Below are 25,804 nucleotides of genomic sequence, written 5' to 3'. Positions count from 1 at the left end.
AGGGGGACCTTGTGTGCGCTGCAGGATTTTAATCCATGACGGCGTAGTGTGTTACTAATGGTTTTCTTTGAGACTGTGGTCCCAGCTCTCTTCAGGTCATTGACCAGGTCCTGCCGTGTAGTTTTGGGCTGATTCCTCACCTTCCTCATGATCATTGATGCCCCACGAGGTGAGATCTTGCATGGTGCCCCAGACCAAGGGAGATGGACCGTCATCTTGAACTTCTTCCAATTTCTAATAATTGCGCCAACAGTTGTTGCCTTCTTACCAAGCTGCTTGCCTCTTGTCCTGTAGCCCATCCCAGCCTTGTGCAGGTCTACAATTTTATCCCTGATGTCCTTTCACAGCTCTCTGGTCTTGGCCATTGTGGAGAGGTTGGAGTCTGTTTGTTTGATTGAGTGTGTGGACAGGTGTCTTTTATACAGGAAATGAGTCCAAACAGGTTCAGTTAATACAGGTAATGAGTGGAGAACAGGAGGGCATCTTAAAGAAAAACTAACAGGTCTGTGAGAGCCGGAATTCTTACTGGTTGGTAGGTGATCAAATACTTATGTCATGCAATAAAATGCAAATTAATTATTTAAAAACCATACAATGTAATTTTCTGGATTTTTGTTTTAGATTCCGTCACTCACAGTTGAAGTATGATAAAAATCACAGACCTCTACATGCTTTGTAAGAAAACTTGCAAAATTTGCAGTGTATCAAATACTTGTTCTCCCCACTGTATATATATATATATATATATATATATATATATATATATATATATATATATATATATATATATATATATGTGTGTGTGTGTGTGTGTGTGTGTGTGTGTGTGTGTGTGTGTGTGTGTGTGTGCAACACAATTGCTAAAATAAACTCAAATTAAAATGAAAACTGAAAATATAAAAATAAAAGCTAATTGAAAATATTAATGAATAGGTACTATAATAATTTATAAATACTATTAAAATTGCTCTTGTTCTGAGCCATGTGGTCCTCAACCGTTTTGCTCTTGAAAAAGATTCTAAAAAATCTCTTTAAAAATTCTCCTAAAAAAAACTTAAAACAACAACAACAACAACAACAACAACAACAACAACAACAACCACAGTTTTTGAGGAGACAAATTAAAATAAGAAATATGTTTACATATTGTACGTTTTTATTTTAGCCTTTGGGCATTTAGCTTCGATTACTTTAGTATATTTTCAGTAATTTTTAGCCTTTTTAGTAGCCACCTTGGGGGTTTGCTGAGGCCCCCTAATGGACTCGTTTGTCATTGGGGTATCTATAAAGATTCTACCTCTGAATTTTAGCCCTGCTTCAAATGTTCCAATTTTTTCTTCGATTTTGCAAGCTCGTCCCCAAAGTAAACACACTACGAAGATAGAGTACACAGTGTACATTTGGCCGCGTTCCGCGGGGTTTCACAAAAGTAGGCGTTCCCGTTTGCTCTCCAAAGATTGTTCTAGGTTACCTGCCGTAGTTCCAACTTCCTGTTTTCATTTGTCCCAGTCTGTCATACGATGAACGCATTCCTAACACCCCTAGTTCGCTGCGAATACAAGTTTTAAACTTTAAACGTCTATCCAGCCTTTGCACAATGTCATCCAACAGTGGTATTCAAATCCCCAGCCGGCTGCCTCTGCTGTGTACTCATGATGGAGTGCTGTTACCCGGCTCGACCATGAGAATCAGCGTCGACACGGCGAGAAACATGCAGTTAGTGAAGAGCAGACTGCTGAAGGGGACCTCGCTGAAAAGCACCATCATAGGGATTATTCCTAACACTAGAGACCCCGAGCACGACAGCGATGAGCTCCCGTCCTTGCACAGGTGGGTCTGCGCTGTCAAGACTGTCAAACACGCTGCAGGTCCAGTGTGATGCAACTGTCTTTGAGTTTCGTTATGAAACCATAACGTTAGTCATTTATTATGCTTTTATAATACAATACGTTACTTTTATTGTATTATAAACTTTATTGTATAATGTGTAACTTGGATATTTTCCCGAAATTGTTATGGTTACCATACATTTTTGTACTGGCGATGATGACTGACATTGAGACACTATTTTGTATTCACTGAACTTTACCGTCCTTTGGGTGTTTTAGTTGAATAATTTTCAAACATTAACCTACATGCCTGTTTATTTTGTTTTTACATGCTAGAGACCAGCACTTTTGTAACAGTGGTTTGTTTTCTAGAGCAGATGGACTTTAACCTTGCGAGTCTGTCAGCGATCAATGGCTCATAAGTCAGGGTTTAATGCAAAACATGGACATAAAGGAACACAAGCCTGGATGTCATTTTTTAATTTTATATATATAACGTTATATATAATATATAGAATTGCTTTGTTGTTTTAGCAATGTTTCAATTACCTATTAAGGGGGTGGTAAAGTATGATTAAACTTTTCTAACTTTAGTTAGTGTGTAATGTTGCTGTTTGAGCATAAACAACATCTGCAAACTTACAAGGCTCAAAGTTCAAAGCAAAGGAAGATATTTGCTTTTAAAGAAAAGGACTAGGCCTACAACAAATGACTGGTAGGGACTACACGACATTCCTCCTGGGTTAGTGACATCAGCAACCCTAAAATGTACATAAACCCAGACCCCGGGAACACGCAGTCCATGTTGAGAAGAGGAAGAGTTGTAGTCGAGCACATTTGTGAGTCAGCTCAAACTTTAGCATCCATCTTTTCACATGCAATAGAAAGTCACTCTGTGTGCATCTCACAACAGTTCCTCTATACCAGCGATTTATAGATTACCATGACAGAATATGCTAATTGAAGATAGTTAACTCCACATTAGCAACATAAATTCATAAACTAACCATTCAGACGTCCTGTTGCATTCTACATGTTGTCACTTCTTCTTGAGTCTCTCCATCTTTGTCTGACTCAGTTTTAACATTAAAGACAGAACAGTTTCTGTAATTTTAGTGTATCTGCGTGAGTTAATCGCAGCTGCTAACACACACGCTCTTGAAACCCCGCCCTCTGCAGCAGCTCATTTACATTTAAAGAGCCAGGCACAAAACGGTGCGTTTTTGCAAACCCTCAAAAAGTGACAACTTTGACCGGTTACAATCAAAATATCTGTGGGGTATTTTGTGCTAAAACTTCACACACACACTCTGGGGACATCAGTGATTTATTTTACATCTTGTGAAAATGGCATTTTACCACCCCTTTAAGATACAAACAAAAAATACAGGAAATATGTACACAAAAAGTTTTTTTTAAATCAGAACAAAATGGCTTCTTTAAGCAAAAATCATTATTAAGTGTGACCTGGATTTTATCCAGTTTCTCAAAGAAGAAACTCTCAGAAACTTATCAGATTGTGAAAGTTTTCTTGTTCTTCTAGTCCTTTTCCATTCCATTTAGGTATAAGTGAAATACTTGCCACTTAAGCCTAGAGCAGCCACTTTTTCTTATTTTTTATGTTTTTCAATACTGCATACAAATAACCTGTATTTTCTGGTCATATTCCAATAAAGAGACTGTGAAATAATTATATATGGTCATTATACCATTGCTAAAACAACATCTAATGGTGGCCTAAGACTTTTACACAGTACTGTATATATATGTAATTCCTAGGTGTACTTTATTAGGTAGGCCTATACGTCATCCCAAAGCTGCTCTATTGGATTGAGATCTGGTGACTGGAGGCCATTTGAGTATAGTGAACTCATTGTCATGTTCAAGAAACCAGTTTGAAACCCACAAATTAGATTTGGCACAAAGCAAAACTCAGGCCTCAATGCCTTGTACCTCTGTCTTCAAACTTCTGTCTTTTAATCTGTGCTTCTGTCTTCTGTCTCAGTATTGGCACAGCAGGACTGGCAGTACAGGTCGTAGGCAGCAACTGGCCAAAACCGCACTACACACTGCTCATTACGGGCTTGTGTCGCTTTCGTGTGACCCAGCTGCTGAGAGAGAGACCTTTCCCCATGGCAGAGGTGGAACAGCTAGACAAATTGGAGCAGTACACAGAGGGAGATCCGGCTGATGGAGAGCTGGGAGAGCTGGCACAGAGGTTCTATCAGGCCGCTGTACAGGTCAGCAGTGTTTGTGCTGTGATTCTGTTAACAGTCTATAAAAATTACTTTTTCCACAAGTCACAGATATTATTCACTTGATACACCTGTGTATAGTATAAGATAAAGTAAGATTTTTGAAGAAGATCTTAAAAAAAAAAGTAGTCTCTGCTCAGTAAGGCTGCATTTATTTGACCAAAAATAAACAGTAATATTGTGAAAAAAAACTTAATTTAAAAACTTCATCAGGCAAAGCTGAATTTTCAGCATCATTACTCCAGTCTTCAGTGTCACATGATCCTTCAGAAGTCATTCTAATATAGTGCTCAAGAAACTTTCAAAAAGCGTTGATAATTTTTTTGTAAAAACCATGATACTTAAAAAAAAACCATTGAAATAGAAATCTTTTGTAACATTATGTCTTTACTGTCACTTTTGATCAATTTAATATGGAAGCTTGTTTCCACCATGAAATAAAAAAGGAAATTGCAACTTTTTATCTCGCAATTCATACTTTTTTTTCTTAGAATTGCGTGATATAAAGTCGCAATTGTGTGTTATAAAGTCAGAAGTGTGAGATATAAACTCGCAATTCTGAGAAAAAAGTATATTTTATTTCCTTAGAATTGGACTTTATAACACGCAATTTCGAGTTTATATCTCACAATTCTGAGAAAATAAGTCAGAATTCGAATATAAATTCACAATTGTTGTGAGTTCATATCTTGCAATTCTGAATCTCTCACAGTTGTGAGAAAAAAGTCAGAATTGTGAGATAAAAAGTTGCAATTATCTTTAAAAAAAAATGTATTTCTGTGGCAGAAACAAGCTTCCATAATTAAATGCGTCTATGCACAATACATTTATTAATTTCCATCAATTTTTTTTTTTACTTTTTTGAATGGTAGTATATACAGTATCTCACGAAAGTGAGTAAACCCTTCACATTTCAGAAAACATTTTAGTATATCTTCTCAAGGGACAATACTATAGAAATTAAACTTGGATAGATTTTAGAGTAGTCAATGTGCTGCTTGTATAGCAGTATATATATATATATATATATATATATATATACACGTATATATAATAACTCAACATACAGCCATTATTGTCAAAATAGCTGGCAATAAAAGTGAGTACACCCTAAGTGAACATGTCAAAACTGTGTCCAAAGTGTCAATATTTTGTGTGAGCACCATTGTTAAGACATCCTTTTTTCATGACTGAAGAACAGATGAATGGAATTGTGAGTGTTTTTCTCATTTGGCACCAATCATCTATACAATGAGTCATCATTTAAACTGAATGAATATAAAGGCTTCATTCTTTGCCAAATGATACAGAATGATTCATTGCATGTAGTAGGCTTTTCATTCAGTGTATTGACCGTGTTCTCTGGCCTCTCTTTGTCCAGCTGGTTGGGATGTTGGACATGTCTGTGCCTGTGGTGGCTAAACTCCGACGTCTGTTGGACAGTCTGCCTAGAGAAACCCTACCAGATGTCCTGGCCTCCATGATCCGCACTTCCAACAAAGAGAAACTGCAGGTGCGACAGTAATAAGGGTTATTGTGCACGGTTCTAGAGTCAGTATGACCTACCTAGTCCTAGTGTGGTCATGCACCATGTTTAAACCTAAGCAATAAAAAATGAATAAAATGTTTTCTGAATGTGCTGTTTGTCAGGTGCTGGATGCAGTAGACTTGGAGGAACGGTTTAAGAAGGCCCTTCCTCTGCTCACCAGACAAATTGAGGGACTCAAGTTACTGCAAAAGACACGCAAACTCAGACCTGATGATGACAAAAGGGTAGGCCAACGTTTGTTGCTCTTTCTGCACAGTCACCTTCCTCCACAACTTCCTGCTCTACCATAGAGTTCTTCTCCTTTCTCCTAGGTGCTGGCAATCCGTAAAGGTGGTGTGTTCCCAGGTCGTCAGTTCTCGCTGGATGAGGAGGCGGAAGATGAGGATGGTGATGACAATGTTTTGCTGGAAAAGAAGGTGAAGGCAGCAGCTATGCCAGAAGCAGCTCTGCGTGTGTGTCTCAAGGAGCTCAGGCGGTATGTACTGGTAGTTTTAGATGAAACCACATTTCACAGCTACCTACGCACTACAGCAAGGGACTTTTTGCCGGTTAAAATTAAGTCATTATCTTTACAGTTTAATCATTATTTTAGCTAATGGAACATTCATGGCTCCCCCTCCTGAGCTGCATCCTATCTGGATTTCACCCTCATCTACCCAACATCTTAAGAGAAATTTTCTTTTATTTTTTTTGCCACAGATTAAAAAAGATGCCACAGTCCATGCCGGAGTATGCCCTCACCCGGAACTATCTGGAGATGATGGTAGAGCTGCCCTGGAGCAAGACCACTACAGGTAAGAAAGCTTTCTAAAAAAAAAAAAAAAAAAATGTATTTGTATTTTTGTATACATGCATTTTTGTTTTTGGAGTGAAGTTTCCAAACACTGTTAAACACTAATGATTAATTACAACTATTATAAACTAAACCTCAACTAAACCTCAAATTATTATAGTAGTATATTTTATATAATACTAAATCTAATTTAAGTATGTAGTATTATATTATTAAATTAAGTCAAAGTATAGCATTATTTATTGTAGTATTTCTGTATGTTAAAGGTCCCATGATATGGGGTTATTTTATTATTTTATAATGTTTCCTGGGTTGCCCTTATAATGTTAGTATGTTTTTTTCGATCAAAAATAGTCATAATTTAGAAATAAAAGGCATTTTTCCTAGCCTGATTTTAGCCTCTGATTTGAACGCTCTGTTTGAAGGGGCGTGTCTGCTTGAGATTCAGTGTAACCGGCCACTGCTGTGATTGGCTGACATGCTTGCATATGAAATAGCTACGTATTACATGTCAAACTCTCTCGAATACTTTTATTATTACAGCTATTATTATTATTATTATTACAGTTATTATATGGTTTTACTATTACAGCTATCGAGATTAACGAATCGTGAGAAGTTTTTAAAGTATTTAGATCTATTCCCATCCCATAAAATGTTGCCGTGATGAGCATTGAGCAAGCAGATGACAGTCTGTTGTTGATCGCGAGAATGATGATCTTATCATGGCAACACAGTTTCTGCACTCTCTCTGCTTTCACCAATGCAAACACGATGATGTAAATACAGTAAGAGCTTCCTTGTGCATTGTAACGTGCATCATTGATTTCATGAGTTTGGCAAGTGTCCAGATAAACTCGCGCTGTGTGGAAAGATTGTTCTTTGATCGCTTTCTGTATATAAGTTATTCACAATTTAAATAAGATTATTTTCATCCTACTAAAAGAAACGATGGGAAGTTGATATTTTAGTCACTGGCTTGACTAAACTGATGCATACACAGTATTGAACGATTTTGAGAGAAAGATTACCTGTCTGAACTTGAACAGTTACACATCAGAAATTGTTGCTTGGTAGCTCGATCGATTTATTTTCAGACGTTCATTGAGGCCAGCTCTGTATTGACCCAAGTTGAGGAAACAGTCGTCGGTGAAATGTTTACACCATACAAAACTTTGGGAAGTTGTGTCAGCGCATTTCCAGAGAAAATAAAATGAACCCATTGTTTCTTCAGAGGCTCGAACTAAAAAATACTTTTGTGTTCATTTGTACATCCAAACACTGAGAAACTGCCATGCTTCGCTCGTTCGCAAGCCATGATGTCTCTCGAGGAAAAACCAATATCGCGCTTGCGTAGCTCATTTTCTCATGGGCGGGACAAATTCTCTGGGCTGGCAAAGCAGAGAAAGGGGAGGTAACCTTTCCCCTGTATGACGTCATACGGGGAAGATTCAAGATCAGCCCGTCTGAGATCTCATTTTCTCAAAGGCAGAGAAAGACAGCCAAAGCTCGGTTTACACCGATTGAAATTTCTAGCCACTGGGAGACCATATACAGGCTAGGGGAACTCATATTAATGTTAAAAAACCTCAGAAAGGGAAAATTTCATGTCATGGGACCTTTAGTTATTCCATCCATACATAAATGTTTAAATTAAAATTTAGTAACTATTTGTTTGACAATTTGTAATTGTAGATGTATTGTATATTTCTAAATGACCTATGCTAATGTTTTACCAATGTTTTGTACACTACAGTTCAAAAGTTTGGAGTCGGTAAGATTTTTAAATGTTTCTCTCATGCTCATAAAGGCTGCATTTATTTGATCAAAAATATAGTAAAACAGTCATTTTATTACAATTAAGAAAAACTGTTTTCTATTTCACATGATCCTTCAGAGATCATTCTAATATGCTGATTTTGGTGCTTAAGAAACATTTATTATTATTATCAATGTTGAAAACAGTTGTGCTGCTTATTACTTTTTTAAAGGTGATGCATTTTTTCCAGGATGCTTTGATCAATAGACCAGCAAATATTTGAAATAGAAATATTTTGTAACATTATGAATATTACAACTCTTAATTTGTATTTAATTTAATGTCATTTGTGAATAAAATTATTAGTATATTCATTAATATAAAATAAAATGAAATAAATAAAAAACTGACCCCAATTTTTGAACTGTAGCGTAATATATACACTAAATGTTCAATAAACTTTTTGAAAAATAATTTAAAGAAATGTAATAGTTTAATTCAATTTTCAGTTTTAAAAAAAGTTAATTTAATCCAAAAGCTGTTGTCTTGAGATTTCCTCCAAAATATTTTTTAATTGTTGCTAACATCTTTGTAACTTTTAATTAAGCTTTTCATGTAAAATCAATCGGAGAGTTTGCTTAGCCATCAGCAGAGGGAGACTTTTACCACATTTTGTGAATGAATTGCTCTGTCTACTGTAGTGGTGCAGAGGCATTTGAACACGTGTTATTCTTGTCATGTTGTTCATGGCCACACGAGGGACTCCAGTACATTGCATGATCTTGCCAAGCAGAGCTAGAGTGTTGGGCCATATGTTGAGAAGCATTAAACACCTTTCTATTAATTAATTTTCTCTTTTGTTTTCTATTATTATCTCATGTGCATTATTGCAGCTATTTATTTTAGTTTTACCAATTTTACTGGCACACTTAAAGGCGTGTAAAAAAGTGTATGCATTACCTGCTATCCTAAGCTTTATAGCTTGCCTTGAAATAGGATCTCTGACTATCTACGAAGGGCTCAAACAAACATGCACATGTGATTGAATGCTCTCATACACACACCTCTGAATTTCCCTTGCTAGATGTGTTACAGACCTTGGGGCTGGAATACTGCTGGGAAAGTCTCATGTACATGAAGTGCATTTCACAGTCTTTTAAGCTCAGCACTTAAGGGTGGGACAGCATTAGAAGAAAACTGATTTAGTGGTTTAGATCAGCGTCTGAAAGCTGGGAATAGAGAGGTCTGCCCTTACAGGAATGTTCTCCTGTAAATGCAGAATTAGACGATTCATGATTTGTGAGAACCATAAAGAAAATTCTGTGCCCAGTTTAAGTTTGCTTTATGAGACAGCTGCACATATGTCTGTATCTTATTACATGAGGTAGTGGAGATGCATGTGTCTTTGATAAAATACTCGCATTCCTTTCCCAATTTTTACATCATGCGTGGAATCAAGGGCTACAATAACTGTTTAGGGTCTGCCAGATGTTTTTGAAAAAATGTCTTTTATGCTGACCAAGGCTGCATCAATTTGATCAAAAATACAGTAAAAACAGCAATATTGTAAAATATTATTAATATAACTTTTCTATTTTAATATAATTTATTCCTTTGATGGCAAAGCTGCATTTTGAGTGTTCAGTGTCACATGATCCTTCAGAAATCATTCTAATATGCTGATTAGGTGCTCAAGAAACATTTCACATTATTATAAATGCTAAAAACAGTTGTGCTGCTTAATATTTTTGTTGAAACCGGTGATACATTTGTTTTTGATAAAAAGTCCAAAAGAAAATCATTTGAATCTTTTGTTACATTATAATTGTCTTTAGTGTCACTGTTGATTAATGCAATGCATCCTTTCTGAATAAAAGTATTAATTTCTTTAAAAAAAAAAAAATCTTATTATACTCATTATTTTAACTCTATAACATGTTTCATTGTTATCTACTTAGATTGCCTGGACATCCGTGCAGCGCGAGTGCACTTGGATAATGATCACTATGCCATGGAGAAGCTGAAGAGGAGAGTCCTGGAGTATCTGGCTGTGCGGCAGCTCAAGAGTACCCTTAAGGGGCCCATACTGTGTTTTGTAGGACCCCCCGGTGTGGGAAAGACCAGTGTTGGGCGTTCCATCGCTCGCACATTGGGTCGAGAGTTCCACCGCATCGCCTTGGGGGGAGTCTGTGATCAGTCTGACATCCGTGGCCACAGGTAAGAAGAGGTCATCATAGTAGTAGACTCAAAGTCTGATCTTCAAACAGGCATGGTACATGATACATATAGTCTCAGTGTCAGACTGCTTTGAGGAAGAAACTGTAGTTGGTCATTATACATGCAGGTCAAGTCCTTTTGTCAGCTGTTCTTGGCCAGAATAAGCTGTGTGGACCAGACTTCATGCTGCTAGTCAAAAGTCTGACTCCACGAAAAATACACACTGGCGTGAAAAGTTTGAGGTCTGTAAGATTATTTTAAATGTTTTTACGCATTACGCAAATATGTTACGCTCAACAAGGCTGCATTTATTTGATGAAAAAAAATAATACCGAAAAATGTATAATATTTGCGGAAAAAGTATTACATTTTAAAAACAACTGTAGTGGCAAAGCAAAATTTTCAGCATCATTAATAGTCTTATGTGTCACATGATCCTTCGAAAATCATTCTTATATGCTGATTTGGTGCTCATAAAATAGTTGTTGCTTAATATTTTTGTGTAAACGGAGATACATTTTGTCAGGATTCTTTGATGAATAGATGTTCAAAAGAACAGTATTTATTTGACAGACTTTTTGTTTTATAACAATGTAAAAGTCTTCACTGTCACTTTGTCACAATTTAATGCTTCCTTGCTGAATAAATGTATTAATTTCTTTAAAAAAACAAAAAAAACACAATGACCTTAAACTTGTATACTATATAAACAAAAAAGGCTATTTTCCACCGCATTGCTAAAGCCCTGTGACCAAACCCTCATGTTACTGTGATTAACCCGGGTGTTACGTTACTAATCCAAGATCCTTCAGACGTTTAAACCTCAAGCCATTCAAGCTTTGTTTTGCAATCAAACGGTGAGTCATAACCAACATGTGAAGCATGCAGTGATATAGATGTGTCAGAATGAGGTGTCAGACAATGATGAACCCACCAAAGAGACGTGATGTAGTGACCCTTCAATGACGAGAGAAACTTTAAACCTTGACCTGCATTGTGATTTCTTTTGATGTTCCCTTTGATCTCTTGTCACTATAGAAACTAAAAGGTGATAACATCATGACACCCTGCAGGCCAGGATGAGCCTCTGTGTTTTCTGATTGGTTAATGTCGAACTTCACACTCTCCTTTGGAAAATGTGTCCTCTTACGACAGCTTTCCCCATAAACTCTGCATTTGTCTCTTCACAACACATTTCTTTAAAAGAGTCTACATTAGTTTACTACAGTAGAGTGTTTAAAGTTTAATGACAGTCTTACACCCCCTAATGACTGTAATTAGGGCACAACTCCATCCTGTCTGTCTTCGTATCCTCCTATTTGCTAGTTCAGTAGGACGAAATGCTACAGTTTAGTGTTTTCGACCCCATCAGATGCACTCAAGCCCCATCTAGCATAATTGTCAAGACGTTATTCATTTCATTTTTTAAATGTCATTTATGATCTGCTACGCAGCCCACCAATTATGTTCCAGGAGCTGGAACACCTACTGACAAACAATAGTACAGCGACCTGAATAGATCTGCATCAAAACAGTTGCAAGATTGTGATCTTTTTATTTTATTTTGCACACCTCAGTCCTGATACAGATGTTTTTTTACTTCCCTTATCGTGTTCCACTCCATCTTTTACCTCTCCCCCTCGCTACTTTTTTCCCCCCACTCCAACTTTATCTCCATGTGTCTCCGTCCTCAGACGCACGTACGTAGGTAGCATGCCTGGCCGCATTATAAATGGACTGAAGACTGTTGGGGTAAACAATCCTGTCTTTTTATTGGACGAGGTGGACAAACTTGGGAAGAGCCTGCAGGGAGATCCTGCTGCCGCCCTGCTGGAGGTGAGAGAAACTACATGTAGTTTACAGACAGTACTGCCCACTTGCCTTGACCACAGTCTCACACGACACTACAAGAAAATCTTAATAAAAAAAGAAAATCAAACCATAGGGAACTATAAAAATAAAGTTTGCCTGGATGGAAGGTTGGATGGATGAAGGGAAGGATGAAAGGCTGTATGGATAGATGTTTAAGGCTACAAAAAGTTTTAAAAGAAATCTGAGGATAATATTGGCCTTACATAAGTGTATGGATGGATGGATGTACTCTGATATGCTTTCAAATTGAAAAACTGGAGATGGAATAGTGTAAAACCGACAGGGCAGTCGCTCTGTTCCAGTATGGGATTACCCAGACTCACTGCATGACATTATTATATGCCAGGATACTGAAAGAAAATGTTGTTTTAAATGTGTTCCTGTGTGGTCTACAAGATCATTTTGCATGCAAGGTTAGTGCTAGCATACCATACTTTCTGCACACAATATCACATACACATCACCGTTTGCATACACTTGATTGCACATGGGCCGGTTTGTTTCCACTGAGATAAATATCCAAATATTGCCCGTGCATGCTCTGAACATCTGTGTATCTGATAGTAATACTCTTATCTGTTGGCATGACGTACTTATACAATAATTTAGAGCGAGAGAAATGTATCTTACAATTTCACCAGAGATCTGCAGTCTGCATCGTGTAATCAGAAGATCGCCAGTCAAAAAGCATCCAGGGAGTGACGTTCAACTCCTACTGTAAAGCATGTGAGCCCTTTCATTGAGCTTCAGATAGGATCTGGAGATAGGAAAGTTCATCACAGGGCGGACGTGACCTGACAACAAGCTCTGCAGAAAGCTCTGTGATTTAGTTGGTCACAGGCTGAGAGTATACACGCTTTATTTAGGGAAGCATTTCAAAATAAATATTTGAAAGGCGATTGTTTATAGCTATAACGATCTTGTTTTAAACCCTTAACCCTGAGTATGAAGATTCACCACATAACTCATCTCATGTGTCTCATACCTCATGGTGCATCTCGGAGAGGTGTTATTACTTGACTAAAGTTCACAGGAAGGCTCATTCATCAGCTGGAGAAAAAAAAAAAAGGCTCTGAAAGTGATTCCAATGATATCTTTCGACTGTGCCATTATAGTAATAGTTGTGGTGTGGACTGCTTTTCTTTTAAATTAAGAATAATTTTTAAAACGATATCTTTATCATTATAGTTATCGTCCTTGGTGTGAATGAGTCTTAAACAATCAGACGATTTCCTTTTTTTTTTTTTTAGTTTTGTCAAATACCATTGTATAATTTCATTAAATGTGTGTAGATTTAAGGTGCCATCACATTAGTGAAATTTTGTGGGCAAAAAAATCTATTGTCAATAGTTTAGTGATGTATGAAGCACAGCTCACACAGAAGTTACTTTCAAACCAAGCAGCGTTCTGTTGGTTAATGTGATGAATCCAACTTGAACCCGCTGCAAAATCTACTTTGGAAAAACGTTCACCCTCAAACAAAATCCCGGATTCCTGTTGAAATGCTTGTGAGTTAGCAGTTTGAAACACTTAGTCAGTGAATTAATGAAACCAGTTACTGACTCCTTCACTGACCAGTGAGTCATTTGTCCACCAAAGCATTTTTTGGCCAGCTGAAAATTCCAGGCACTCTTTTGAAATATTTTTCATAATAATATTGTGATAGCCTGGAGATATCATATGGTATAGACATGGATACTCAAAAGACCAGCAGAATTAACTTTTCCTTCATTGTTGTTCAGTCGTTGTACAATGTGATTGAACGGCAATCTTACAGACAAATGGTACGTTCTATTTGTCCTTGGAAGTGTGAAATTCCTAGGTCCCAGTAGGAACTTTTAACTGGAATGCCCTCTCAATTCCCATCAATCTTTGCGACTGCAAAACTAGGGGGAACCGCAACAACCCGGACTCCAATATAACTACTCAGTGCATCAACCATAGTGAAACCATTGTAATATATTATTTATTAGCACTTCTGTTTGTCTCAATAAACTCAGTGATGCACACAGTACTATCCAAACTCTAATTGTGGTCATGATACTTTAGCATTATCTGTGCAAAATGCCGCTTTTTTATGTATTCGTATTCCGAAAGAACAAGCATAGCAAAGGTTTGTCTGGATGCGTCCATCTTAGTTTTCCGCCCTATGTCCTGGAACGCGGTCAACTTGGGTGTGTGACGTCATTCCCAGCTCCGACATCCCTCTTCCAAGGTAAATGGAACGCAGAAAAAGTAAAAAAAAGTTCATAAATCAACTCTTGGTGGCTAGAAAAACAAGCCAAGCACAATATTTAGCGTAGACACTCTGCTGGCTCCCATAGCAAACTATTGAAAAAAGCCAGCTTGTGAAGAAATGCTTTGGTGAACACTCACCCTTACCATGATAAAGTATACTTCAGATGCATCAGTCAGTTTACTGACTAAATGTAGATTTGACAACATGTAATTAAAGATTAGTAATGGTGTTGTAAAACATATTATAATATGCTTTTAATTAATTGGTTAATGTTTAGCATTTTAAAACCAGAGTGTAAAGGAAACTTTGTTTGGAATGATATATGAATCCCTAATAAAATAATTAATAAAGACCGTGTTTGTTTTGTCGATGTACTATCCAGTGCTGATTCTAACAGAAGTGGTTTGAGGAGCCTGTTGCTATGGTTACCTCCTCAGGCTAGAGCGGTCAAAATGCTCCATGAGAATCATGATTGAATTATCAACGGTTCATCATGAGATCCATTTGATGTGCACGCTTTAACTTGTATATCTAACTGTTGTGTAAATTCCTAAATTTTTGCAAATGAACTGTTGTCATTTTCAGGTTCTGGACCCGGAGCAGAACCACAGCTTCACCGACCATTACCTCAACGTGCCATTTGACCTCTCGCAGGTCCTCTTCATTGCCACCGCAAACACCACGGCCACCATCCCCCCTGCCTTGCTGGACCGAATGGAGGTTCTCCAGGTGCCAGGTCAGAGTTCAATAATGGACAAAAAAACACAGCAGGATGATGATGTGACATTTTCAGTGATTAATTCCTGACCATTTTAACATGAACTCAATTAAGTCCATCATACAACTGAGCAGATGGTTTTGTAGTTGAATACTTGATTAGTTGATTGTAATTTGTGTTCTGAATATCAGCATGTGTGTCTCATTAGGGTACATCCAGGAGGAGAAGGTGGAAATCGCCCATCGGCACCTGATCCCTCATCAGCTGGAGCAGCATGGGCTGACCCCACAACAGCTCCAGATCCCACAGGACACCACACAGGAGATCATCAGCAAGTATGCACACACACACACACACACACACACACACACACACACACGTTTTGTGTTCTAAAGAGGTTCAGGCTGATAACGGCACTTTTAACCCATGTGGCGGACAGAAGGACAAGATTAAATTGTTCAGACAGGAGCAGTCATTGTCAATTAAGAACTAATCACACACACTAGCAAATGAATCCCTCTCTCCATCCATACACTAGTATTCTGGTGTAAGTTAACATGCCATATGCATTGACTCTGAATGGTGAATATATTGGTGATATATGATCAACAGAATGAGTTTCTTTGAAATCACCAATAAATCCACTGTTACGTAAATTAAAATTAATAAATATATATATATATAATAAATGAATGAATGAATACATTTATAAAAATTATAGTACAACATCTAACATAAAAGTTTGTGTTTACATAATATGTGTGTATTATATAAAAAAATATATATCATATGTCGTTGTCTGTGTATATGTACAGTATATACACACAGACATATAGACTATTATATATATATATATATATATATATATACACACACACACATATGTAAACAAACTTTTATGTTAGATGCGATTAATCGATTTGACAGCCCTAAAAGTAAATGAAAATATAAACAAATAACAAAAATAGATAGCAAACTGAAAAAAAAGGGCTGAAAATTATTTTGCACAGCATTTCGAGTAGAATTAAATTGAGTAAATTTGAATGCATGTGCAATATATTTGAATGTGTACATTAAGGCTAGAAGGGAGCATAACATTTCATAGAATATAGTGTCTCATTGCTAAGAGAGATTATCAGGTGAAGCAGGAACAGTGGGGCAGTTTAGATCACAGCCGGGTCTCCTCCTGTAAACTAGATCCTCTGCTGTCTCAGGCCCCGTTTACACGATGGGAAAACGCAGATATTTCTCTGCGTTTTGGCCTGACATTTACACGAAAATGCAGTTTTTATCCCAGAAAACGATTATTTCTAAAAACTCCGGCCAAAGTGGAGATTTCTGAAAACGCCGGTTATATGTTGTTGTGTCAACTGGGAGAAACGGGGTTTTAGGTTCTCTCTTGTCGATAAATGTGGCCTCACTCTCTCCTTCAAAACCATATCTTAAGACAGGCTGCCAAACTTCTCTTTGAAAAGTCTGTAGTCCACCAGGGATCGTCAATTAGAGACATTTGCACAGCAAACTAATTAATTACCTCAGAGGTTGCTAATTTGGGGATGATTATCTGCTAAAAAGCAATCAATACATGGCCCCGGCCCAGCAGTGCCAGCAGTAAATGACAGAAAGATTTGTGTGTGAATGTGTTTGTAGCTACACACGGGAGGCAGGCGTGCGCTCTTTGGAGAGGAAGATCGGGGCCATCTGTCGAGCGGTGGCTGTGAAGGTCGCTGAAGGTCATAAGGTCTCTAGAGCAGAGTCCCCAACGGAGCAGCTTGCAGGTAAAAGTGGGATTTTTTTTCATCTCACACATCATTGTAGTTTATGGCTGGAATTACAACAGCTCCCCCAGGCTCTGCTTCAGTCGTGGACTCTGGATTGATGGTGGTAGCCTTTGGGCAAAGATAAAACTGTGCGTCCCAGTGTGTTCTTGTCTTTGATGCATCCCGATGGCTATCTCCACCAACAGTGAAGTCTGATTGGATTAAAATACTGCACCACAATAGCTACACATTACATGTTAAGTGTGTTCTGATTGGCTAGGATGACACTTTGTGCAATATTTTGCTTTCTTTGAGAACAGGAAAATGTACATGTTGCTGGAAACTAGGCTGGCTGTGATAGTCGGTGTTACACTGTGGTTCAGCTGTACACAGTCGCCCCCAGCCCCCTACCCCACTCTCGTTTTGATTTTTTTATAGTAATACATTTTTTTTAGTTCAGTTAGAGAACAGACACTACGATTAATTAATAACCGAACACTTCTGCTCAAAGCACTGCACAGATCAGCATCAGGAGTAAGATTTCATTTATCACATGACGAGAGTGAGGCGAGCTGACTGTCGAGACGATGGTGGAAGATTTGGTTTCAAAGTGAAATGTAAAAGCACCTATATGATAGGCGGCATTACCGATGGAAAAATGTCCATCATCATCATCATCATCACATCACAATCCCTACTGGAAACATGTTGCATTACCTAACTATAAAACACTTACTATGAAACACCATTCAAAAACATCCAAATACAAAATTTAATGAGTCAAAAAATTTGCAAGATTTAGCCTTTTTGATCTCGCTTGGCCATTTAACGGTTGTAGTAGTTCCCCTTGTGTCGGCTCCACCCTGCTATTTAGATACATGGATTTTTAAAGACAATACATATGCCAGTAATGTAAGTATGGACCACTAGTCGCGCAGCTGGTAAGACACTTTATAAGGATGTATTTAATTCAAGAAACGTTTCTGGAAATGTATCGTGCTTCGCTCCCCAACAGCAGCAACTCAGGAATAGTTTAGCATTCTGCCACATACAGATTGCTGACTTCTGCACAATCCATAACACATACTTACCCTTGCTGTGCCACACAGACAGAATCAAGTACACACCACCTCTTGATGTGTGTTCAGACTAAAGAGCGCGTGTGGGAAACCCATGCTGAGAAAATATCTAACGTACAGTCAGTAAAACTAGTCCCACACATTATGAGAACCTCAGCACACACATGCACATATTGGTCATCAATCTCTCTAAGCACGGGCCCCCAGAGGGGTGGAGGAGGGTAAAGCGCGCTAACAGACGGCCTTAGAACCCCCCCTTCACCGTCCCGCTGCAGCTGCTCCTCTGTAACAGAAGTAATAGCCAACGCTCTGTTTAGATTCTGATTTACCCCAACTCTGTTTCTCAATCCTCTCCTGCATGGCCCGTGTGTGAGATGAGATTTAGAGAGACGAGGGTCAGGGGTTCTTTTTAGCTTTGCTTTATTTTGTATTCAGTTTCTCAGGCTGTATCTGCCGCTCGCTGTAGCAGGTGTTATCCCCAGTCTTTACATCATGACAGCTGTCGCATGTGCTTCCTGCTGTTATATCCACTCACTCAGTACATTTCGGCCCTCTTATGGTTTGCATTAACCTCCTACAGGGAAATGAAAGAATCGGTTCGTCAGGTAGCAGAAAGTCAGATGCTTTTTAAAGGTGTACTTTTTGTTTGTGAAAAACACTATTCAAAAACGTGATATGGAATATACTGTGGATGCAGCACCAGGCCAAAGTTTTCAGTTACTAATACATAAAGCAAGTAGAATTTGGCTGGTCATGTGACCAACATGCACGTCCTCATGAAGCATCCTGCTCTATTTAATTGATATAAAAATGCAGCGTCATTTTAAAACATTTTTGTAAAAGCACTATTCATTTTCTAATGTGTATAAACTAAATAAAAAACTTAAAATAAATACTTGTAATTAAAATTACCATATATAATATATTATATTATGTTTAAATAAAATAAAAATGAATTAACAATAATAATAAATATAAATAATAAATATAATAATTTGTGCTTTTTACTGAATTTAAAAATTAAAATAGCAAAATTATTTAAAAAAAAAAATGCAGGGACTAATTGTTTACATTAAGACCAGTCGCCTGCAATAATAAAATAAATATGATAAATTCTGTATAATGAAGCATTTCTGAATGAAAAGATTTTTATCCTTTGGAATTTAATTGGATCATGAAAAGTGAGCTATGATATTATTGGTTAATATTTTTTGTCCTGGACTGTCTTGGTTTATGTTAATAGAGAATAAGGTGGAGAAAGTTAATTTAGAATTTTTATGAAAGCAAACTTTTTTTTCCTAGAAGATTGTGCACTGATCAATCATGCACGGTAAAAATTTAAAAGACAATTTCCAACCTTTCCTTCTTTGTTCTTCAGGACATGATTCTCCTCCTTTGCATGTCATTAACAGTCTAGTCACATGACTTGTGGGCAGCAAGGGGCATGTACATAATTGTATGTCTTGCCAAGGGCTAACACACAACACTCGCTTTCAGAAAAATAGACACATAAACATACTCTGTAAGTAAATACACCCTAAAGCTGCTTTCCTTATTACGTATGATATTAAAACGTATAATACCTTTTTGTTTCCTCCCAAAATGAAGATGGCACTGGCTCTCCGTCTTAGCTGGACCCCTGTGGCATTTTTCTACAGCCTAAAATGCTCCATTATTTCAGACAGCTCTCTTTCTCGCATTTTCTTTTCACTTTCCCCCCTCCGGCCTCAATGTCTGTCACCTTCCTTAATGAAAAGCCTCAAATAGACATGATAATGGAAGTGCTAGTGCGATAACATTTTATAGTGCTTTTTTCCCCCTCTTGCAATTCACTTTTCTACATATGCTTTTATCTCTGCTTAAATGGAGTTTACTTTGTTCATGAAATGTCAAACCTCTTTTACATTGACACCAGTTTAAAAGGTTTAAATTGAAGAAAAACCTAGAATTCCACCAAAGTTTTCACCAGTTTCCCACCTTTTCTCTCTGTCTATATCTTTTAGACCAGAATACAGAGAACAAGGTGGAGGATTCTGGGATAGCCGCTCCTCCAGAGATGCCAATCGTTATTGACCACATTGCGCTTAAGGATATTCTTGGACCGCCACTCTTTGAAATGGAGGTTAGTATTAAAAAATGGCAGAAAGCTTCTTAGTTGTGTCCCAAATGAGGCACTATACACTATGTACTCAACTGTGTAGTGTATGAACTTTACAACGGTTATTTTGTCAGTGTTCACACTGAAAATTCCCAAAAGAAAAAGTACACTTTAAAACTATTTATACTACAAAATGGCATAGAATAGTGCATTAGTACGCAAATTGGATGCACCTCTTTTTGTGTCTCTGAAGGATAAAAAAAAAAAAAAAAAAAAGATTCTTCATTTATCCACCAAGCTGTCGGACTGTTCGCGCCTCGGCCCTGTGTGTGTGCTGTTGTGTTTCTCAGAGAAGTGCGCTCTCCTCTTAGTAATGGAGGCTGCATTCCTGCCATGCCTATGGGGACGGGACAGGGGAAGACCAGAGGCAGTCAGAGAGCAGTGAACTATCACACACATCTTCTCCTTCAAACCCTTGTGTTAGCATTCAGCTTTCTGCAGTTAGTTTACCAAGTATACATATATATATATATATATATATCTGTCTGTGGACTTTTTCTTTTTTTTTTATGGGGCAAATTCTCAATCTAAATGAGCTGGACATAAAAATCAGAAGGGCTTGCTGTTGTTTTCTGCATTTAAAGATTTGGTCATAAGTTTACATCAGCTCTGTGGAATTTGTAAGATGTGAAACACTTAAATGTTTATTTAGCGCAGCTCTGAAGAAGCTGCATAACATTTCTGACAAATAGAATTTGTTTAAATGTTTATTAGATATGTAAATGTATAATATATTATTTATATATATATATATATATATATATATATTTTTTTTTTTTTTTTTTTAGCCAACGCAACTTGCAAATTGTTGTCCTATTGTTAGTTTAACTGCTTCTATTGTTCTCATTTGTAAGTCACTTTTTGCTAAAAGCGTCAGCTAAATTAATAATTATATATTAAATATTTATATATATAATTAAACTACCAGTCAAAAGTTTTGGATCTGTAAGATTTTTAATGTTTTTAAAAGTAATGTTTTTTTTCTCTTCTACTCACCAAGGCTGCATTTATTTGATAAAAAAAACATTAATATTGTGAAATATTATGACAATTTAAAACAATAATGTAAATAATGAATTTCTTATTATTATCAATGTTGAAAACAGTTATTTACATTTTTATTCAAGATACTTCAATGAATAGAAAGTTCAAAAGAACAGCATTTATCTGAAATAGAAAGCTTTTGTAACATTAAACACTACCGTTCAAAAGTTTGGGGTCAGTAAGAATTTCTATTTTATTTTTTGGGGGAAATAAATCAATACTTTTATTAATCAAGAACTAATTTAAATTGATCAAAAGTTACAGTAAAGACATTTATAATGTTACAAAATATTATATTTCAAATAAATGCTGTTGATAAATGCAAGATTGATAATAATAATGAATGTTGTTTGAGCATCAAATAATGATATTAAAATAATTTCTGAAGGATCATGTGACACTGAAGACTGGAGTAATGACTTAATGAGTAAAGACTTTTATATATATATATATATATATATATATATAAATATTTATATTTATTTATATTTATATATAAAATATTTTTTTTTCATGTTAAGATAAGCATGTGAAGTATGTAATCAGAGCTGTGTGTGTTTGTAGGTCTCAGAGCGACTGACCCTACCAGGTGTGGCAATCGGGCTGGCCTGGACTCCTATGGGTGGAGAGATCATGTTTGTGGAGGCCAGTCGCATGGAAGGAGAAGGTCAGCTGACCCTGACGGGACAGCTGGGGGATGTGATGAAGGAATCTGCCCGTCTAGCTATCAGCTGGCTCCGCAGCAATGCCAAGACTTACTTCCTCTCCAATGGTAATAGAAACCCCCCAAAAGTTTGGGTTGCATTTATTTGGTAAAAAAGTGAAATATTATTACATTTTAAAACGACTGTTTTCTATTTGAATATATTTTAAAATGTAATTTATTCCTGTGATGGTAAAGCTGAATTTTCAGCATCATTAATCTATTCTTCAGAAATCATTCTAATGTGCTGATTTGCTGCTCGAGAAACATTTCTTATCAAGGTTGAAAACAGTTGTGCTGCTCAATATTTTTGTGGAAACTAAAAATAATGTCAGGACTTTTAAAAGAAACTTTTATACCATTACACTACTGCCACTTTTAATCAGATTAATTCATCCTTGCTGAATGAAATTATTGATTTCTTTCAAAATAAGCGATTACTGACCCCAAACTTTTGAATGGTACTGTACTTACAACAGTCTTAAGTTGTGCTTGACTCAGCTTTTAGTTCAACCACATTTTATGTTCATAGTTGACTGAGCGAGACTGATTTATCACAATGTTTGTGTGAATGATGATGTTGTAGGCAGCGCTGATCCTCTGGAGGGTACCGATATCCACTTGCACTTCCCGGCAGGGGCCGTCACTAAGGACGGACCCTCCGCTGGTGTTACCATAGTAACGTGCCTGGCCTCACTGTTGAGTGGGCGTCTGGTGCGCTCTGATGTGGCCATGACCGGAGAGATCACTCTGAGAGGACTGGTTCTGCCGGTGAGGAACCTTAAACCGTTCATCATCAGAGATGTTGAATGTCTGAGCTGACGTGGTATATCTTGTCTCTCTCCAGGTAGGAGGTATAAAGGATAAAGTCTTGGCAGCTCATCGGGCCAATCTGAAGCGCGTTATCATCCCCAAGCGCAACGAGAAAGATTTGGAGGAGATACCAGCTCATGTGCGAGCTGATCTGGATTTTGTTTTCGCCAGCACTCTGGATGAAGTCCTGAACGCGGCCTTTGATGGCGGCTTTCCCTCAGCTGTCAGTCATCCACAAGTTGTTAGTAAACTCTGAGACTGTAGTTTCTAGATATGAAGACTTTTTTCCTCATAGAGGAAGTTGAACACTCAGCACTTAGTTTGTCATCTTTGCGCACTTATCAGCTTTAGGAGCTTGTACTCGAATTCATTGATTTAATAACCTCTAATTTAATAATAGAGGGCTGAGTATAATTTTGTTCCTGTAGAACTGACAACAAAAGTTGATCTGACAACTTTGAGCTGCTTATACTGTACATAATTATACTAATCCAGCTTTATTTCTTTTTTAAATTTGGGATTTAACCAACATATTTAGTGCATTAAAATGAATTATAATGAATATCAAAGTTCTCAAATATGAAGACTGGAATATTTTAGCTTTGTATGGTGAGAACTATGTACAATTTAAAGGAATACATTTGGTCTTTGAAATTTAGGTTAGCATCAAATAATTGCCTGAAAACTCATTGTGTCTGTCCAGGAAATGTTTCTAGAATTGGTTGCACCTTCAAACCATCATGCTTCCTCTGTGTATGAAATTACAGTCGCCATTGCAGTGATGATCATTTAATGGCATAATAGTCTGAGCATTTATATTTAGTTAGATCAGCATTTTTAAACGCATCAGTGGCTGTATTCACAAAACATTTGACCACTAAGAGTTCTCCTAAATAGTAGTAAGAGAAGTTCTTAGGTAAGAGTTTCCACTGAAAACCTATTCACATTTCACAAAGCTTCTCAGAGCAACTTTTGCTAAGAAACAGAGAGAAATCTTCAGCTTCTCCAGCTGGAGAAAGGGTGGCGCTGACCTCATTGCTATGGATGATGTCAACACGCTTACTATGCCCGCAGTGATTGGCTGATAGGCGAGGGGTCTCTGTCAATGATTTAATCACAGAAATATTGCAGAACGAGGTATAATGTTGCCATATTCAAATATAGATTTTAAAATGTAGGCAAAGTGTCACTAATTCAAAAGTATGTTCAGCTAATTGTCAGCCTCTTACATGTCTGCATCTCAAAAGATTGCAGAATACGCGACAAATGTTTTTTATAGAAAATGTTCTGGGGGAGCGCGTTCAAATGGTCTATCCAATCAGCTCGAGAGGAGGCATGTATGGGGAGTACTCTGGGTTTGGGCTAAATTTCAAGCTCGGAGCCCTCAATACGCTTATTTTACTCTGCTCGATCATTTCTAAGTGTGAACTTGTGAAACTGCCACATGTAATTGGACATTATTTAATTTTTTATTTTCAAAGATTTTATATTGGCTTTTTATGATAGGACAGTGAGTAGACAGGAAGCGAAGGGGGCACAGGATCGGGAGAGATCCAGGAGCCGGAACTCGAACTCGGGTCACCTGAGCTGCCCACAAGGCTATCGGAGCCGACGATAGGACATTTTCAACTTGATATTGTCAAACTATGTTTTATTCTCTGTATCATAACAATGCATTTTGCCTATATAAATGAACGTTTATGGTATGTCATTGCAGATTAAAATCTATAAATAAAAATATTAAAAAAATATTTTGCCTTTATGAAGAAAAGGTTTAGCACCCAAGGCTATCTTTGTAATCTATACAAGAGCTACTTTTAGCCTTAAGAGGTTTTGTGAATACAGCCCAGATTAATAAATATGATTTCATAGTTTTTCATAATTTACAATAAAAACAAAAAATCCACCAGTGTACTATTTGTCTGTTCTACCAGGACAGATGAAATGCTGTAGAAGTGATTCATCTTGACAACTAAACCATGTATTGCTGTATCTGTAGTTGTAACGCACAAGATAATTTGCTATGCTGCAAACAATGATGACATTTTACCTGCGTTTGGGAGTTATAAACAGTTAATGCATTCTTGTTCTCAATGACTGTAATTCCAGCATGACAGCTCTGGCTTAAAAACAGTAGGCATGTTTGGAAATGTCAAAAGATGTAGACTACCTACTTTCACAGAAGTCGGTCGGTTCTACATAAAGGGTAGAGATTTGTGAAAAGCCTTATTTCCCACACACTTTGTTCTTGAAACATAACCTGTTTTTATGCTAAAGCGTGTAGACACAGCTATAGGCTTTTTGTAGGTTGATCTCCCCAAAAATAATAAATGCTGCATCCTGACTAGCATCATTGCCGCAACCAATGGCATAAGTTTGGGGTTGGACCATGTTGTCCACCCAATGGAAGACCGAAATGTTGCACAAAGCTGAGAATCATTTTACAACTCCAAATGATAATATTAGCGACACAGAAATGACACATTTCAGTATTTAACGTTGAGAGAAAATCCTCCCAGGATGTTCATGTCATTACCAAAACATCTAAAGCAAAAACACAATACATGTCATTAATTCTGATCTTAGTAGTACCATAAGAGGAAATATAGAGTACAACTATAACTGCCCACTTTGTCAGCCGTCTTTGTTCTGTAAGTTCATTTTCTCCATTAAGATTTCAAAATACTCCTAGAAGTTCTAAGTAATGAACCACCCAGTGCAGATTAAACACTTTTGAAGCAAAAAAGGTAAAAAAACTATAGGTGCATTCAACCATTTCTGAGAAACGCTTTTGAAAGTAGATCTGGCCAAGCACAACACACTTGTAGCTAATAAACAGTAGGGGGCGTGTCCACTCGTGCATTTTCTGTTTTACCATGTCATTAGTTCGTCAACTTCGCATTAGTTTTTGCAAAGCATTACTTTGCTTCTGCTATGATAGAGACATCGACTCTTGAATTGCGTTGTTTATGCATTTTGGGGGCGGAGCAATGAAGGAAGAGGTGTGTTTGGTTGA

The 25,804-nt window shown here is 37.2% G+C and overlaps 1 protein-coding gene across 1 annotated transcript; it reads left to right on the top strand.

The window, feature by feature from the left end:
- The first annotated feature begins 1,406 nt into the window (after positions 1-1,406).
- lonp2 (lon peptidase 2, peroxisomal) lies at positions 1,407-24,870 on the top strand. Its single transcript, XM_079621087.1, has 15 exons — positions 1,407-1,830; positions 3,835-4,069; positions 5,466-5,597; positions 5,735-5,857; positions 5,945-6,108; positions 6,333-6,427; positions 10,144-10,402; positions 12,097-12,238; positions 15,099-15,249; positions 15,440-15,566; positions 16,882-17,009; positions 20,074-20,192; positions 21,837-22,044; positions 22,562-22,746; positions 22,823-24,870. Exons 1-15 carry the CDS (start codon positions 1,598-1,600, stop codon positions 23,042-23,044), a joined length of 2,523 nt encoding a protein of 840 aa, XP_079477213.1. The 5' UTR covers positions 1,407-1,597; the 3' UTR covers positions 23,045-24,870.
- The last annotated feature ends 934 nt before the right edge of the window (positions 24,871-25,804 follow it).

Source organism: Phoxinus phoxinus (assembly GCF_949152265.1).
Source record: "Phoxinus phoxinus genome assembly, chromosome: 8".
Classification (NCBI taxonomy): domain Eukaryota; kingdom Metazoa; phylum Chordata; class Actinopteri; order Cypriniformes; family Leuciscidae; genus Phoxinus; species Phoxinus phoxinus.
Note: the sequence above shows the minus strand (reverse complement) of the source record. Positions and strands in the feature narration are given on the sequence as shown.